An 18,023-nucleotide genomic window follows, 5' to 3' on the forward strand; every position below is an offset into this window, starting at 1 on the left:
ACCGTGGAGGGGGGCGAAAGAAAATAGAATTTAAAACGACCTAGCCACTCGATGCCCAGCCCCCCCCCCCACGCCCGGGGCAACGCACACAAAGGAGTCATTTTGCGAAGGAATTTATTCGGTTTGGGATCAAAGTGCTGCAAGGGAAATTCAGAAAAAAGTTCCTGTTTTTGTCTGGAGACGGGAGGGTTCTTCCTCGTCTTCACGGTTGCCAGGGAGATCTTTATGGAGGCGGGAGTGAGAAGCGCTGATTTCCTGGAATCGCTCGCCTTGTCAGGAAAGAGACAGCCGGATGCCTGCTTTCACTTTCGGTCCTCCGCTATCTCGCCACCCAGACAGGCCAATCTCACGTTCCCGCCCAACCCGCCCCCTTGGCCAGGAAGCGGCGCATTGTTGGCGGCCCCCATGAGGCTGGATGCAGCATCCTGTTCTCAGGAGATGGAACAGTTCCAGGCAGCTGGGATTCAGAAGCATTTTGCCGCCTTTGGCCCCCTTCTACGTGGTCTCGTCCTCCTTTAAAGCCATATCCAAATCGGTGGCCTTCCTTGCCTCCCGCAAGAAGCATTTCCTTTTAATCTTCCAACATTCAGCTTCGTTGGGATGTCCACGAGTCCTGGGGTTATGAGAGAGCGTGGAAAACGTGTCTCTATCCGCTCTCGCCATGCCATGCGTAATTTTGCAAACTTCTAGCACGACTCCCCTCACCCGCCCTTTGTCTAAAGCCGTGGTTCCCAACGTGGGGCACACGCCACACACGGGGGCAATTTGATTTTTAAGGGGGTGCATTTTGAGAATGATTTATTAACAGTTAATGGCCTTTTAGGCTTCCTCTACGTGAAAAAGAGTTCACTTTTAGAATAATACGAATTGTATGTCGGGGGGACACACCAGGATTTTAGAGATGCTTACGTGGGGCATGGCCAAAAAAAGGTTGGGAACCACCGGTCTAAAGTAAAATAAAAATCATGCAGGGCAGGTTTGCAATGCCTGAACTTTGCTCCCTGGTGGACAAAATGGTGAAATAGTTTTGGGGTTGTAACCAGAAGTGGATTGGGGGGTGGGGTGGCTCAAATAATTTTTGAACGTGGCTCTGTCCAGATTTTGCTGGACTTCTGCCTGTCCCGGCCAGGATAACTAACTGTAAGGGGGGCGGGAATGAACTTCCGAGACCAAAACATGGGAGGGGGGCGCTGGGTTGCAAAAAAAGGGGAATTCTGCTCGAGGAAATCTCTGGGCGTCTCTGCCTTGACTTTGGAGCCTCGCCCTCTGCTCCGCCCGCCCGGTGCCACCTTCCATTGGGCTCGGGCTGGCGCTCGTAACCGTCCGGAGGCTGAGCTGCTGCGCCGTCCTCGCGAAACGAGCCCGATTTCCTCGCCGTCTCCTTCGAGGTTTTGCTTGCACTTTTCTTGCTGCTGCGGCTAGCGCTGGATCTTTGCAGAGGTGAAATCGCCAGACAGAGAATAAAGGGAGAGGGGCGCTTTCCAAGAAAGAGATCCAGAACTGGTAACCCGAGCCTTCCGGGAAGAAGGTGCTGTCAAGGCGCTGGAATTTGGCCGGGGAGGGTGGGAAAGTGGACGGGGGTGATTTTGTGGGAAAGCAACTGGCAGGCAGGGGAAGGGTTAAGTCAGCCTTTCCGCGCCCCCAACTGGCAGGCAGGGGAAGGGTTAAGTCAGCCTTTCCGCGCCCCTCCCCCCAATCTTTGCAAGGGCGAAATCGGAAGTGCGCAGTTCTTTAGAAAAGGGTTTAAAGTGAACTTTGCTCTCCCATGCTAATACAGTAAATCTATCAATAGCACCATCTGTGTCTACCCTGAAATGGGCTCCACTGTATTCAGCGGGACTTATTCCCGTGTAAATGTATATGGGACTAATGTGCAAGCATTCTACACAGTCCTTACTTCTGAATACATACATATATATATACAGTATAGAGAGAGAGGGAGAGCGCGGATTGCACTGGAAGGCTGCAAGCCTGAACACACTTTGTATTCCCTCCTTGAAAGCAGTGGCCCTTACTTCTGAGTAAGCTTTGCAAGGTTCCTGCTGTCAATCCGCAAATCTGATTCACTGGTAGAATTGTATTGAAAGGAAAACCTGGACTCTTTAAAAAAAATGTTTCTGTGTTATGACAGCACATGCCTCTGATAAAGATCTTAAAACTCCTTCCTTTTTTCTAGTTTGATTTTGTAACATATATCAGATTGGAAGAGTGTATTTTATTGTATTAATAAAATGATATGTTTGACTCATGTACTGTACTTAAAAAAAAAAGGCCTGCATTTTGGATCAATTTCCTCCCAAAATCAGTTTAAAAGGTTGTAATTCTATACACAGCCCTCCCGCTAATAGATCAGCAATGTGAAAAAAAATGTTAATTATTTTTAGTGTCGGTACATAAAATAAAAGGTGGCAGTCATTCACCTTCAAAAAATAGGCATTTGCTCTTCTGTCTCTTCTTCTATGATAAAAAGAAGGAAATGTTTTAACTTCCATCCAACCCAATGTATTTACACTACTGGGCATGGTGCATAGCAACAGGGCCTTCTTAAGTATATCTGACACTGTGGTGCAAAGATCCCTCCAACAAGGAAGAGGCGGAGGCTCCAGGCAGTGCTGCTTCAACGAGATGGGCGAGGGCAGCAAGCTGACGCAGGGAGGCGCTGCGTCCAGCCTCAGCCTCTTCCCTGGCGTCCTGCGCCACTAGCCTCTATAGGCAAGATGCCCCTGCATAGCAAGTAACCCCCCCCAACACCACCTTTGGCTTTCAGTGTCAGCATCTGATGCCAAGGACCTCGAGCCTCTAGAACAGGTGTAGACTTGTCACAGATATCCTGAGAATGGTGGTCTGGGCAATGTGATCTGTGCTGTTCCTAACGTCTTGCCCTGCCAAGTCAGGTTTCACTTATTCACTCACTCCAGGGTTTCCAGCTGTTGTTGGACTACAAATCCCATCATCCCTGGCTAGGAGGACCAGTGGTCAGGGATGATGGGAACTGTAGTCCCAAAACAGCTGGAGACCCAAGTTTGGGAAATGCTGGCTCACGAATAGGCAGAGACACACTTGAGTTTCCACTGTGTTGTGAGCTTCTCTGTTTTCCTTTTGCAGACCCATCATCTTTTGCACAATGGCCCCAGGGCAGGTCCACATGGCAGCTCCTGTTTGCTTAATTGAGAACATGCCGGACGGGAAGCTTGTGGTGAACCGGGAGGCTGCAGAGGTGCTTGCCGGGATCTGCCAGCCAGTGGTGGTGGTGGCCATTGCGGGGTTGTACCGCACTGGCAAGTCCTATCTCATGAACAGGCTTGCCGGCAAGAGAAAAGGTGACTGGCTTCATGAATAATCCCCGTTATTCAAGGGAAGGGCTGGAGTCTAGTAGCTTTGCATGAGGCCTCTTTGGAGCAGGGGCAGACTTCAATAATATTTTGGCCTCCCTGAGCGAGGCTAAAATTTGGCGCCCCAAAACAGATCTTCTCAATTCTGGAGCTTCACAATTTTGCACCCCTTCGGTTCATTGCCCTGTGCAGGGGAACCACTTTCACCACCCTTAATCCAGCACTGTTTAGAGCAAAGCAATGACGTCTGCTACAGCTGGAATCGGCTTTCAGGGCCCCTGGGTTTTCTGCCTAGCCTAGGGGGAAACAGAGAGACAGAGGAGTAATGGCTGTCGTGGAATATTTATATACTTATCAATGTGCATGGTGCATTTCAGATAAAATTGCCAAAAGGTCCCTGCCCTGGGGAGCTTCCAGTCTAAATTTCAACAGGCGAGTGTAATAAGGAGCATCAATATAAGTAAATGGGGTTACACACACTTGGCTTCTTTCCCAACATATCTACTTTGTTTCTTGTGGGATACATATTCTGGGTTTAAGCCAAAATAGCCTAGGGAGTAAAGTGATCTTGCAGCCTGATCCTCAGAAGTGAGCCTCGTTGGGTTCAATGAGGCTAAATCCCGAGGAACTGTGCAAAGGATCAAAGCCTTGGGAGCTCTGAGTTTCTTGATGGGAATCATTGTCTGCTCCTTCCTCAGGTTTCTGTCTGGGTACCACAGTGCAGGCGCAGACCAAGGGAATCTGGATGTGGTGCCTCCCTCATCCCAAGAGGCCTGACTTCACACTGGTGTTACTGGACACAGAAGGGTTGGGTGATGTGCAGAAGGTGAGCTGGGGGAGATGGCAGCTGTGGAGGACTAGCACTTTCAAAAGAGCCTCGTGACAAAATACACTGAGCTGGTGGCCAGCAGTGGGGGGTGATATCTATGTGAATTATCTGACATCCCTGTGTCACACGTTTGGGAATGTCTTTGTATCTCAGAAACAGCCGTACCTGGAAGTCAAATGGAATCCTGCACCCAATCGGAAGCTGCGGTCGCCACGCTGGACGTTTGGCTTCCGAAAATCATTAAAAAACCAGAACAATCACTTCCGGTTTTCAATCGTTCGGGAACTGAAACTTTTGAGTTTACAGGTGTTCAGCTTCCAAGGTTCCACTGTAGTAGGAAAAAGTAAGATTCTGGAGGGAAAAAATCTTTTAAAACCCTATGGCTAATCTTTATTAAAATGTAGAAACTAGAGAGGTCTTGGTGCAGGTGGTCAGTGGATGGGACACTGATGGAACCCCACAATATTATATTATTATTTCAACCTTCAGAACATTTTATGTATGAATGACATAAAAACAGAGGCAATCAAGGGAGCTTTCAAAATGAATGACACGATATCACTATTAATCAAGAAATATGATCAAATCTGTAAAAAATATATAATTTTGACAGTCAATACATCGAATTAACACCTGAAAGAGCCAAGATTAAGAACAGAAAATGCTGTGTAGCAGATAAATTAGAAGCTGCTGCAGAAGAAGATTTATCAGGTGACAGTAAAGGGGGCAGAATAACCAAACTTCTGTGAGTTCAGCATTCTGCATCCCATAGGAGAAAGGTCCCTTTCTTACTTCATTGCTAGCGAAACATGGGAAGGTAAAGGGTCTGCTCTTGCTTTCTGGGCCACCTAAATAGGACCCATGTCTCTGTGTATGTGTGTGAGAGAGAGAATGAGACAGGATGCTGCACAGAGAGAAAGCACTATGCCAGAGGTTTTCAACCTTTTTGAGTCCACAGCAACCTTGACCAAGTACATTATTTCTGTGGCACCCTAGTGGGGCTCAGGAGCCTAGTTATGCCATCCCTTGGCCTGCAGAACTGGCAGCCCCACACCCCTTTTCAAACACCCTCCCTTGTAGGAACACCCTCCTTCAGCCTATCTCTTCTCCTGTCTCCTTGGGAGTCCTCTGGGCAGCTGCCGCCCCGGTCTCTGAGTTGCCCCCTGTCCTCACACTGCCCCACAGGAGCCTGGGAAGGACCCCATGGCCAGTCCCAGAGGCACCATTCGCCTGGGGAGCTTGTAGCCAGGGCTGCTGCAACAAGCAGATGTGCAAGCCTTTGGGAGGCAGAGAAACAAGAGGGCATCAGAGGAGGGAGGGGAGGAAAGAGGGACAGAGGCCAGTGTTGCCCGCAGCACCCCGACCATCATTCAAGGTTGAAAACCACTGCACTATGCAACCCTGTCATGCTGGGAAATTTTGCCAATACAGTGGTACCTTGGTTTACAACCATAATCCGTTTTGGAGGTCTGTTTGTAAACCAAAACAGGTTGTAATCCAAGGTGCACTTTTGCCAATGGGGCCTCCCCCCCAAAAATTGTTCGTAATCCGGAAAAAAACCCACCGGTTGTAATCCCAAAAAAAAGCTTGTAAACCGGAACACGCATTTCCGGGTTTAACGTGTTTGTAATTCAAAACGTATGCAAACCAAGACGTATGCAAACCAAGGTACCACTGTATCTACTTTGGGGTCTAGCTCTGTGCCCTTTTGACAGCTTCCCCCAATTGATTTTTGCTGTGGGTCAGCAGTTCTTCATAGTCAAAAAGGTTCCTTACACTTACCTTAGGGGCTAGAAGCTGGCTTCGACATTTTAAATAAAAACGTGCTTGATTCCTGTGCCCAATACCAAATTCTGTTACAAGCCCACTTTGGGGGCTGTGTACAGGATTGAGTGGCACGATATACACAGTAATATAAAATAAATAAAAAGTGCATGCACACTGAAGAAGTGTGCATGCACACGAAAGCTCATACCAAGAACTAACTTAGTTGGTCTTTAAGGTGCTACTGGAAGGAATTTTTTATTTTTTTATTTTGACTATGGCAGACCAACACGGCTACCTATCTGTAAATAAAATAAATAAATATGCTTTAGCTCTTCCTGGGCACGTGCCCACAATTGTGAAATGCGCACAACTGCTAAGCACCACAAGCCTTCCAAACGCAGTCTGAACAACTGCGAGCAAGTCACGGTTTGCATTCATTTTAGACAACGACTTCGCCTAGTGCAACAGAAGCAACAACACAAATCTCAAAGCAGCTGCTTTGCACATGCAGGTCCCAGAGGAAAAAGCTGCAGATAAGAATGGGGCATCAGGATTTCGGGTATCAGAGGCTTGGGATGAGAAGTCTTAAAAAATATCTGTATCTGTTTCAGGGAGGCATGGAGAATGATTCATGGATCTTTGCTCTGGCCATTCTTCTCAGCAGCACCCTGGTGTATAACAGCATGGGCACCATTGACGAAACAGCCGTGGAGAAGCTCCAGTATCCTTTTTGGGGCACCATCAGTTCCAACCACCCCCACAAGATTGGGAAGGCAGCTGGATGTCTGTGTAGGACAGCACTTCCTGGGGGGAGAAAGCTTTTGGTGTAGTCGCAAGTGGAGCAAACCTTCCCTTTCCAGGTCTGCCTTGGAACACAAAGCGCTGGGGGAGTGCAGGGGGGGGGCAAGGAAACATGCAGGGCATGTAGCTGATGGGGGTGGGGCAGCCAGCCTGCCAAGGATCAGGTGAGCAGGTCACTGGGGCAGAGCAGGGATGGGGAGCCTGTGGTCTTCCAGGTGTTGGCAGCGGCGTAGCGTGAGTTGTCAGCACCCGGGGCAACGCAAGTAATTTGCGCCCCCTAACCCGGGGCAAGGCAAGTAATTTGCGCCCCCCCCAACCCCTAACCTACGAGTTGCCGCTGGCGCTGCCGCGCAAACAACGCTGCTTGCCCGGAGGAGGATGGAGGCAGAAGCAGCCGCCGCCTGTGGCTGGGCCGAGGGGATGGCGGCGGCGGCAGGGTGCAGAGGCTGCCCGTGCCCGGCCAGGCGTCTGTGGCGGCGTCGGCGCTGCTGCAGCGGCTGCTCCTCCTGCGAGCAGTGAGCGGAGCGCAGCCACAGCGACGGCGGGGGGCGCGCGCGCTAGGGCGCAAGGCTGGCGGTGGCGGCGGGGAGCCCGGTGGAGGAAGGAACTTGTCCCTTCCCTCTGGACTCGCGCCCCCCCAGATGTTGCGCCCGGTGCGGTCGGCACCCCTGGCACCCCCCACGCTACGCCACTGGGTGTTGGTGGACTCCAACTCCCATCAGCCCCAGGATGGGAGTTGTTTGCTCAGCCACATCTGGAGGGCCAAATGTCCACCCATCCCTGGGTTTGTGCTTTCGGAATGAATAGATGAGGGTCAGACCACCCATGAACTCAACTGGATAGTTGAGTATAGGGTCCTCATTCTCCACAAAAAAAAAACCCCACCACAAGCACCTGCCTGGTGTCCCAATCCAGAATAGGACTTCAGTACGGAGGAGCCAAGGGCTTTAACCGGTTACCCCTGCTGTGGTCCTGATTCAGATTGGATCAGGATCTGGGTGCGAAAAGCCTGGAAAAGAGGAGACCGAGAGGAGATACTAAATCCATCTTCAGATCTCTCAAGGGCTGTCACACGGAAGAGGGGACAACCTTGTTTTCTCCGGCTCCAGAGGCTAGGACCCGAACCAGTGGATTCAGGTTACAAGAAAGGAGATTCCAACTTAACATCAGGAAGAACTTTCTGTCTGTCAGAGCTCTTTGACAGTGGAACGGTCTCCCTCACGAGGTTGTAGACTCTCCTTCCTTGGATGTTTTTAAGCATCTGTCATGCATTTAGCTGAGTTTCCAGCATTGCAGGGGGTTGGAATAGATGACCCTTGGGATCCCTCCCAGCTCAACGATTCTATGATTCTATGGCATATCACAATTTGCATGGCAAAAAGGCACCATTGAAATGACTTGGATCTTTGCCCCACTTTATTTTGCAGTGCTTATTGCAGGTATGAGGCTCCTGGTCAAGACTGGGATTGCAGGGAGAGCAAAGGGTTAAATGTCTCCTGTCCCAGGATCCTGATCTGTATCTCTCACACTGCACTGACAATTTGTGTGTGAGTGGCACACCTTGCATTAAATGGCAGGGCTACAGAGTTAAGGTCTTGTAGTTTCACCTTCAGCTGCAGTTCCTGTTGGGAACTCCCTGAAGTGTGCTTCACTGGCAGGCAGCTGAAGAAGGGCATCTAGGAACCCCAGAAGCAAGCAGGAATGGGAATGGGCCCAATTATGTGTAAAGCAAGATATGCAAGGAGGGGTTAGGGCCAGGTTCAGCTGCAAAGCCTTGCCCAGACTGTGGGGGTCAGATGGGATTGCTGTGAGGAATTATGAAAAATTGAGCATGCCATTGTGTCAGCAATGAAAGCATTGCTTTGACTGGGCTTGATTCATTGACAATAATTTCTGATCAAATCCCACAAGCCTCTGCACCTCTGCCATTTTCTTTCTTTACAACTGACAGGCACACATTCTAAACACAGACCAGCTGTTCACCAGGCATCCTGGGTCATAAAGATAGAAGGTAGCTTTTGTTAGTTTTGTTAATCTAAGGGCCAGGAGGAGAGTTCACAAGGAGATGATAAAGATGCCTATCTTTCCTTGCCATCCTTCCTTTCCTGCTGTTTATGACCTCCGGCGTTTGCTAAAGGCATTCCACCTTGATTCCTATTTTATTTACTCTGAACTACGTATGCATACTCAAGTAGGAAATATGGTAGTTTCTTTGTAGTTAGAAGGATTTCTTCTGATCTGACTTTGTCCCATGTGAGGGTTTTTTAAATGCTCAGAGAAAATCTGATTGGTTCTTACGAACACTGTGTAAAAAGTTCTTTTGTGAATAAAACGACCTGGGCCAAGCGGTGGACAGATTATTATTGGCACTTCGTCCCAGAGTCTTTCTGGTCAAGCCTCGTGTGTATTTTATTAATCAGAGTCCAATCCTTCCTTGCTTTTGGAACGCAACACCAGACCACTACTGTGTGCCCACAGTCAATGCATGACTTGGGAGAAGTTCAGATTGCAAAGCCCAACAATAACCTTGCAGTCCTTTTCCTTAGCAAGCCCCAGCTATGTCACTGAGCTGACAAAAGCAATTAGAGCAAAATATCCCTCTGGGGATGGCCAAGAAGAGGAGAATTTCACCGAATTTGGCCGATTCTTCCCAGACTTCGTCTGGGCCTTGCGGGATTTCACACTGCAGCTGCAGCTAAACGGACGCCCTATCAGTGCAGACAAGTACCTGGAGAACGCCTTGAGATTTCTGCAAGGTGCGGTAGCCGAAACCAAATGCAACATCAGGACAGATCCTTCCTTGGCCCTTCTTGTTTCCACTTACCTCCTTCTAATCGATTGAGTTTTCTGTTCAGCAGGGAGATTTTGTTTTATTTTGAAAGGTGTTCTGGGCCTTGCTACCCGCTGATGACAGAGTATGCTTGCCGGGGTTGCTGGGAGTTGTAGTTCTGCAACATCTGGAAGGCCACAGATTCCCTACACCTGGATTAGAGAAACCAAATGACACCTGCAGACTGTCACTGTTTTGCAAGGGGGATTCAAGTGCATTCTGGAACTTTAGGTCGGCACAATACTAACAAAGAACTGCACCGCCCCCCATACCTACACCCGTTCTTCGTCTTTTCTCCTAGGTGATGCTGGGCACATCCAGAAGCACAACATGGCCAGATCATGCATCCACAGTTTCTTTCCTTCACGGAAATGTTTCGTATTTGACCGTCCAACTACCAGGAAGAAGTTGCATCTGCTGGAGGAACTGAAAGAGGAGGATTTGGAGGAAGATTTCTTGGTACCAGTGGCTCATTTCTGCCAACACATCTGGGAGACATCGCGACCCAAGATGATCCCAGGAGACCGAGTTGTGACTGGAACGAGTAAGGAAGCTTCAGCAAAATTGTAGGCTTGGGGGATGTAGGAAGCTTTCTTTCATTGAAGCCATAAGGAGCAGTGTATTGACTGTGCTGCAATGTCACAGAGGTCTTAATTTGTGCTCGTCAACCCTTTTGTGTTGGTCAATTACCTGTATTGCACTTTGAATCAAGCCCAATATAGCTTTGTCCAGCTTTGTTATGGTATCAATAACAGCTGTCAAACTGGTGGTGGAGGGACCCTTTGTCACCAGAGCAACATGAAGGTGTAATGAGCTGTTGGCCTGACCATTGTAGATTTCAAAGGAAGCAGCTCCTCTCCCTTCCTTCCTGCCGGCCAGAGAGGAGGGAGGCTCCAACTGTGTTGCTTGGCTGCGTTGCTCACCCAATAAGGAGTCTAAGAATGACTGGAGGGTGGAGCTTGCATGCCTTGTGCCGATCAAATCGGCCGTGTTGCCTGGGGACTCTCCTTTGCTCAGTGCTTCCCAGTGGAGAGGTGACGTGGTTTTCCTTGCTGCATCCCCTTTGCCGGGTTGCTGTGCTGTGGGAACCACTGCTTGAGGCTTCGTTTGGCTGCTGGCTGGGCTTTCTGCCTTTGGCTCCGAGGGGCTCAGAAGTCGAACATACCTCTGCTTGGAAAATCCCTTATTTTGGCTGCTGATCCCTTATTTTCGAGGCTGCTGGTCCCTTATTTTCAAATCTGTAAGTTGACAGCTATGATCAGGTAACATCAAAAACCAATGGGGTTCCCCCCTCCAACCGTATGAAGTTGCTGATTCTGCCCTGGCCCACTTGATTGCCTGCTGAAAGCACCTTTGCCAGCAGGTGAAAAAGAGTGGAGAGATGAGAAACAAAGGAAAGTTGAAATGGACAGATTCGCTAATCCCAAATGATGAGTTGTTTTGTTATACTGTTGCCTTGTCATTTGGAAATGGTCAGTCTGCTACAGCACCCTCTAACCTGCTCTTTGTTCCTAGGGCAGGGGTGGGGAATCTGTGCCCCCCCCCCAAATCCTCAGTCAGCATGGCCAATGGCCAAGCGTGATGGAGTTTCAGTCCAGCAACACCTTGAGGGTCACAGGTTCCCCATTCTGCAACAAGAATACGCAAATTCTGTTGCATAAATTATGCAAATCAAATGAATTGGTTTGTTTTTCATTATTCATTCTGCTTTCAGTGTAGGTTTTTTATTTTTTTTAAGAGTTTCAATTTTAAGGGAAGCACAAAGGGCAAGAACCAGAGTCCAGCACAGAGGGATCAAATTAGGACTGAGATTTATAGGGGGCGGGGAGTAGAGCAGAGCAAAGTAACTATGAGAGATGGTGACTGAATGGTGGTCCTCATCCCCCTCTGCTTTTTCACATCTTCAAGCTCTTATTTGTAGCTAGGAAGGCTAGAGCCCTTCTTCTGAAAACGAATGGGATTACTTCATACTATGTTAGGTGCAAGATCCTGATCCTGTTCTTGCATGACACAAGAGATACAGAATACTTGGTCCTCACTCTCTTGATGATGTGGGCGGACACTTCAAGGCCGTTTGGGTCTGCAAATTCTTTCTCAACCTAAGGCGGTTAATCAAGCTGTGCATTCCACGTCTATTACCTCTGATTCTTTGACTTCAACAATCTTTCCCTTTTCAGTGCTCGCAAGCCTGGCAAAGACCTATGTCAATGCCATCAACAGTGGGGACGTGCCCTGCTTGCAAAACGCAGTGCTGGCCTTGTCCCAGATCGAGAATTCGGCTGCTGTGCATGACGCCATTTCCTGTTATGAAGAACGGATGCAGCAGCTGCTGCTGCTTCCGACCGACACTCTTGAAGAGCTGCTGAGGGCACATGCCAAGTGTGAGAGGGAGGCCATTGACGTCTTCATAGCCCGTGCCTTTGGGGACAACATTAAACAATTTCAAGAGGAGCTTGAGGTGTGTTCTCTTTAGTGCCTTATCAGCTGCCTGCACTTTAGCCCATGCCCATTTATTTATTTAATATGCTTATACATCACTTTTGGTCACACACGACCTCGAAACAGTTTACATAAAAATTAAGCGTTATCATTAAAAACACAGATTAAAAATCACAACAGAAGATCAGTGACACAAACAGTAAAACCACAAAAATCGGTGCTATAAAGCAAATGTTTAATGTTTTACTGTGGCTTCATAATTGTTGGAAGTTGCCCAGAAGTTGTTACTGTTGATGGGTGGCATATAAGTAATAAATTATTATTTACTGCAGTTGCAGACAGTTCCCACATTTTGGGGTGTGGGGGTGTGTGTGTCTTGACATAACTATTTCAGTTAAGTCAATCTCACACTGATTGAATTTTGTAGTGTAAACAACAACAACAACAACAGTACCCCTTCCTTCTGACCAGGTTGCCCCAACCACTCTGGGCAGCTTCTAACAAATATAAAAACATATTAGTATGTGGCCTTAGTATGTCTTCCCATTGTATAGTACACTGGGGAGGAAACGTTTCATCATTGCTAACGTGTCATCTTTCTGGTGCTTTGTTCTGTTTTCGTCCGGTAGAATAAGTTGAATCAGAAAAAGAAGGCATTCTGTGAAAGAAATGAGAAGGTGTCTTTGGACCGCTGCCGTAATGTGCTGCGCTTTCTTTCCCGGGACCTGGTATCTGAGATCCAGGAGGGGATTTACGCAGTGCCTGAAGGCTATAAGCGCTTCCTTGCCAAGATGAACAAAATAAAGGAGAAGTATGATGCATTTGATGGAAAAGGGGTTCAGGTAGGACAGGAGGAGCAGCACTTCTGTGACACTCAGAGAGGTGGGGATCCTGTTGCTGACTGAGGGCAGACTTACAGTGCAATCTAATGCATGATTACTTGGGAGTATGTCCCACTGAATTCACCAGTTGGGGGTAAAGATGCAAAGGTACTAAACTGGTTGAAGAGGAATCTTCTCATTGCAGGATTGATAGCAATCACAAACGTGTCTTATAATTGTCCCCTCCTTAGTGAGTTTTACAAATACTTCAAAACATTTTTAATGCCGATCCACATTTTATTTTATCAATTGATATTGTTAGGATCGTCCTCCTTGTGTGTAGGACCCTGGCAGAGACACATGCCCGACTGGCATGTGCTCTCCCTCCTGGTTGATCGTTTGGGAGCTTCAAAAGCTTTCTTAAGCCCGAACATCACAGCCACTGATATCAAGAAGCATCAGCACACTCAGGGATCCTGCAGAGTATTTGCAGTTTGCGTAACGGAACACAGTAGCACAGCATTTTGGCTAATCTACTTTATTTACATATAATACACTTGGAGCATTCTGCTTTAGCTCCTTCCTCTTTCTCATCAGACAGCAAAGAGAAAGACCAAAGGACAATAGTCCCACTTCATGGAACACAGTAATACCAAAACATCCTGTCTCTGTCACTTCCCACACTGTGGAATGAAAACATACACTGTCATGTGATAGACAACAATCTCATGACTGCAAACACAGAGCAAGAATCCTAACAATTATATCACTGGTGGTTTTGTTTTTTTTACTGTTCTTTTCTGGCTCATTTTAAGGGATATAGTTGTTGTTTTTAGTTGTAATGATTTCTCTCCGTTACCTTGTGAGGATTTCTGTTCAATAATAATAATAATAATAATAATAATAATAATAATAATAATAATAATAATAATAATAATTTTTATTTATATCCCGCCCTCGCCAGCCAAAGGCGGGCTCAGGGCGGCTAACAACAATAAAATAGTACAAAATTCTAAAATCATTTCATTATAAAATTAATTCAACTCAAATTGATGGCAACCATTAGGCTAAAGTTCTGTGAAGACTGCCAAAGGAGGGAGTCAGGCTGTGCCCTGACCAAAGGCCTGGTGGAACAGCTCTGTCTTGCAGGCCCTGCGGAAAGATGTCAAGTCCCGCAGGGCCCTAGTCTCTTGTGACAGAGCCTTCCACCAGATTGGAGCCACAGCCGAAAAAGCCCTGGCTCTAGTTGAGGCCAGCTTAACCTCTCTGTGGCCTGGGACCTTCAGGCTGGATATATATCTTTCAATGAGTAAACAACATCAGTTTCTCAGCGTGTCAATAAACTACTTGCTTACTTCATATACTACCTTTGGGTCTTTAATCCCAGCAGGACAGAATATTCAGTTTCCTCATCTTTTGGCAAAATTAATAACTTTTGCTCCCAATGTATTATCAGGCAGACAGAGCTCTTGAAGAATTCCTGAAATCCAAGGAGACGGTGGCAAAATCTATCCTTCACATGGATGATGCCTTAAGTGGCAAAGAGAAAGAAATTGAAGGTACAGGTTTGGGGAAACAGAAGCACTATATTATAATTTATGAATGCCACAGATTAAATGCCACTGTAAGTGTGGGGACACAAAAGGTTTTAATTGGTGTCCAGAAGATAACAGCATGGTGAGGTTCTAAAGCAGGGTTTCCCAAACTTGGGTCTCCAGCTGTTTTTGGACTACAACTCCCATCATCCTGTTAGCAGGACCAGGTCACAATTATGGGAATTGTAGTCCAGAACCAGCTGGAAACCCAAGTTTGGGGCCCTGTTCAAAAGTCCAGATCAGGGTTTCCCCAAACCCTGAGTTCATTGACACCTTGATGAGTTTATAAAGTTGTAATTGACTGCTTCTTAGGAATGTAAATGAGGGGAAAGTGCAAAAACGCTGCAAAAACAATTATTTAAAAAGTAAAACACTGCACCTATGCATCACTTTTTAGCAATAAAGCAGCATGCTCCGAGAATACTATTGTACTGTATTGTGGAACCATCTTATTAAATTCAGGGGTTCCTCACTGGCAAGGAAGGTGGACCCTGTACCCATGCCCTTGATTTCTAGGGATAATAGTTCCTATTTATTTTTTCTATGCCTTGTAAACCTCTTGTGTTTTCCTAGGCCCTTTTCTACCACCTTTCTGCCCCTTGGTCTTTATTTACCTGTTGCACATTCCTGTTGATCCCAGGGGATTAACATCTGCCACTTGGGGAAATCTTGGCCTAGATCCACCAGTGCAATGGCAAGCCCCAGAGGGAGGCCTGAGCAGATGATTATAGCGCACACAGACAGCCAGGTTCATATGAGCGTAGAGGGTTCCTCCAGATTATTCACCTTGGATGCCTGATCTGACTGCCAGCAAATCACTGCCTCTGTTTCTTCCCTGGACCACAGCCCAGCGTGCTCAGGTTGAAGCAACCAAGCTGCAACAGAGGCTTTTGGAGCAGGAGCTGGCCAACCTGGAGCAAATGATGGAGGATAAGAAGCGACATAATGAGGAAGGCATCCAGCGGCTGAAGGAGGAGTGGGAGGAAGAGATGAGGAAGATGAAAGAGGAGGCTGAAAGGAGAAAGAGGGATTTCCGCAAGGTAATGAGAGGAATGCATGGCACTGTATTGTTTTTTTAATTACACACACACACATCCTTTATTGTGATCCATGGACTCAAAATACACAGTACAATTGCTTTCCATTTACATTGCCGCTGTTGTTTTAATTTCATTTTTGTATTATTCCCTTGTATTCATGGATGCATATTGTACTTACCTTCACACTGATTTGAAGCCGCTGTGTGTCCTTCCCAAAAGAGGCTCCTGGGAAGCCGGAGGGACATTGCTGGAACAGCTCTTGGATTGGGGCAATTGGCTAAAATATTTTAAACGGTTCCAATTTTGGTTTCTCTGGTTTTTTTTTGTCGGGTTGATGTTGGTTAAATGTTTTGTTGGGGTTGGCAATTATTTTAATTTGGGTATAACTGTAAACTGTTTATTATTGTTATTATTATTATTGATTTATTGGTTTGTTTGTTGCTCGTGTAGGATATTTTGTTTTAATATTTGATGCTTTGTTGTGTTTTTATGTACCGTATTTTTCGCCCTATAGGACGCACCAGCCCATAGGACGCACCTAGATTTGGGGGGGGGGGAAATAAAGGGGAAAAAATTATTCCCCCCCCAGCGTGGTGCTGGGGCAGGGTCAGCCCGAGCTTCCCCCTCCCCCAGAACGGGACCCAGAGCCATGCCGAAGCTGCATGCAGCTTTGGCATCGCTCTGGGAGCTTGCGGGGCTGGGGGAGGGGGAAGCCCTCCGCCAGCCTCCAAACCAGGTCGGGAGACAGTGGGATGGCGCGCTGCGCCTCCCCGCTGTCCCCCGAGTTTGCGGGGCTGGCGACGGGGAGGAGCAGGCTTCTCCCCCCCGCCAGCCTTCTAACCAAGTCGGGGGACAGCGAGAAAGGCGCGCTGTGCCTCTCCCGCTGTCCCCCGAGTTTGCGGGGCTGGCGACGGGGAGGAGCAGGCTTCTCCCCCCCGCCAGCCTTCTAACAAAGTCGGGGGACAGCAGGATGGCAGCGTTCCACCTCCCCGCTGTCCCCCGAGCTTGTGTGGCTGGCGGCGGGGCTCTCCTGAAGCCTGGAGAGCGAGAGGGGTCGGTGTGCACCGATCCCTCTCGCTCTCCAGGCTTCAGCGAAAGCCTGCATTCGCCCCATAGGACGCACACACATTTCCCCTTCATTTTTGGAGGGGAAAAAGTGCGTCCTATAGGGCGAAAAATACGGTATGTTGTAAGCCACCCAGAATGGCTGAGGAAACCCAGCAAGATGGGTGGGATATAAAATTTATAACCATCATCATCATCTCCAGCTAGGAGAAAGTGTTTTCAGAGAGCCCCTCTCCAGCATGCTGGGAAATGCATGTTTATTTTGTAACCAAAGGCAACGTGGGCCTTGTGACCCAAGACAGGCCTGATTCCACCGTGAGTTTGTATCTGTTGCCCTCACTCATCTGTTTTCTCAGTTGAACAATGACTGCGTGCTCCTTGTCTCTCTAGGGGCTGCTAAGACAGAGGTTTTTGCTGATGGCTATGGAAACAGAAGTGGAGCTCCTAAGTCTCAAGGCATAAAGGAACAATACCTCAGGGCTTACGCTTACTACAGAAGCTGTCCACAGTGCAGTTTCGAGGACCAAATAAAGAGGCCTGGAAGTCAGGACATAACCGCAAGGCTGGACAGTTGGAAACTTCAAACTAGTGCAGATTATGGCAGCCTGCTTGTTGACTGGCACAAGCTGTTGAATACCACATTGCCTGTTTTGAGCCATCTGCACTGCTTGAAGTATCATTTCTGCAATCACTTTGAAGTGCTGATTATGACTTTTAAAAGGTGATCAGCCTGCTTTCCTCAAAGGATGTCTCCTCCCATATGAGCCTCCCTCATAGGAAGAACTTACAACAATGGCTTGGTCCAGCTTCTGTCTAATGAGGAAGTCATAAGAGGAACTGCTTTCCAAGAAATGGTTCTACTGTCACAGCCTTCCTGCTGGCTAAATAAGAAAAGAAAAGAAAAGTGATAACCCTGTTTATTTCAGCTGGCCTGTGCTGTTTTGTGTTTCTTTCTCTTATTATCCAGCTTCAATGGGGCACTGTGTTGTTGTTGTTGTATTTTAAATCTGTAAACCACTGTGATATAGTTTATGAACAGATATATGTAAATTTCAAATAAAATAAATAAATAAATGTGCAATACTGAGTGTGTCTATTCTGAAGTCATATTAATTTCAGCAGAGTTACTCTCAAGTAAGTGTGCATAGGGCAGGCTGCATTCTTACACCATATATCATAACACTGAATTCATACCATGGTTGGCTAGGGGAGCATTCACACAATACATATATATATCATTATGTGTTAGTTTACCTTGTTGAAAATGCAGATTTCTGTTTAAACATAGCTCTTCTCTTGATAGGAACACCTGGGAATTTCCTTTTAGTTTTTATCATGTTTATGTCCCCTCTTTTCATGCGTTGACAGATGTTTTAAATACATCGCTGTAGTACTTGTCATACTGCCACTAGTTGTCACTATAGTACTCCCCGCACAGCTAACAGCGACTGCAGCAGCAATTTGTGAGGAAGGGGAAGGAGACATTTTGGGGGGAAGGAAACCC

At 47.4% G+C, this 18,023-nt stretch overlaps 2 protein-coding genes across 2 annotated transcripts in view; both read left to right on the forward strand.

Moving 5' to 3' along the window:
• Positions 1-1,066: 1,066 nt before the first annotated feature.
• LOC308590359 (guanylate-binding protein 1-like) overlaps positions 1,067-18,023 on the forward strand; it is a 32,700-nt gene continuing 15,743 nt past the window's right edge. Inside the window, exon 1 of the mRNA XM_081200357.1 lies at positions 1,067-1,140. The gene's annotated coding sequence lies outside the window, so the exon portion shown is untranslated. The remainder of the gene's footprint in view (positions 1,141-18,023) is intronic.
• On the forward strand, positions 1,400-17,606 carry LOC308590388 (guanylate-binding protein 1-like). The gene is made up of 11 exons (XM_081200404.1): positions 1,400-1,528; positions 3,106-3,320; positions 4,031-4,158; positions 6,540-6,649; positions 9,286-9,485; positions 9,861-10,103; positions 11,737-12,017; positions 12,628-12,840; positions 14,276-14,378; positions 15,261-15,454; positions 16,910-17,606. Exons 2-11 carry the CDS (start codon positions 3,125-3,127, stop codon positions 16,979-16,981), a joined length of 1,740 nt encoding a protein of 579 aa, XP_081056530.1. The 5' UTR covers positions 1,400-1,528; positions 3,106-3,124; the 3' UTR covers positions 16,982-17,606.

This window comes from Podarcis bocagei (genome assembly GCF_964188305.1).
Source record: "Podarcis bocagei genome assembly, chromosome: 7".
Classification (NCBI taxonomy): Eukaryota; Metazoa; Chordata; class Lepidosauria; order Squamata; family Lacertidae; genus Podarcis; species Podarcis bocagei.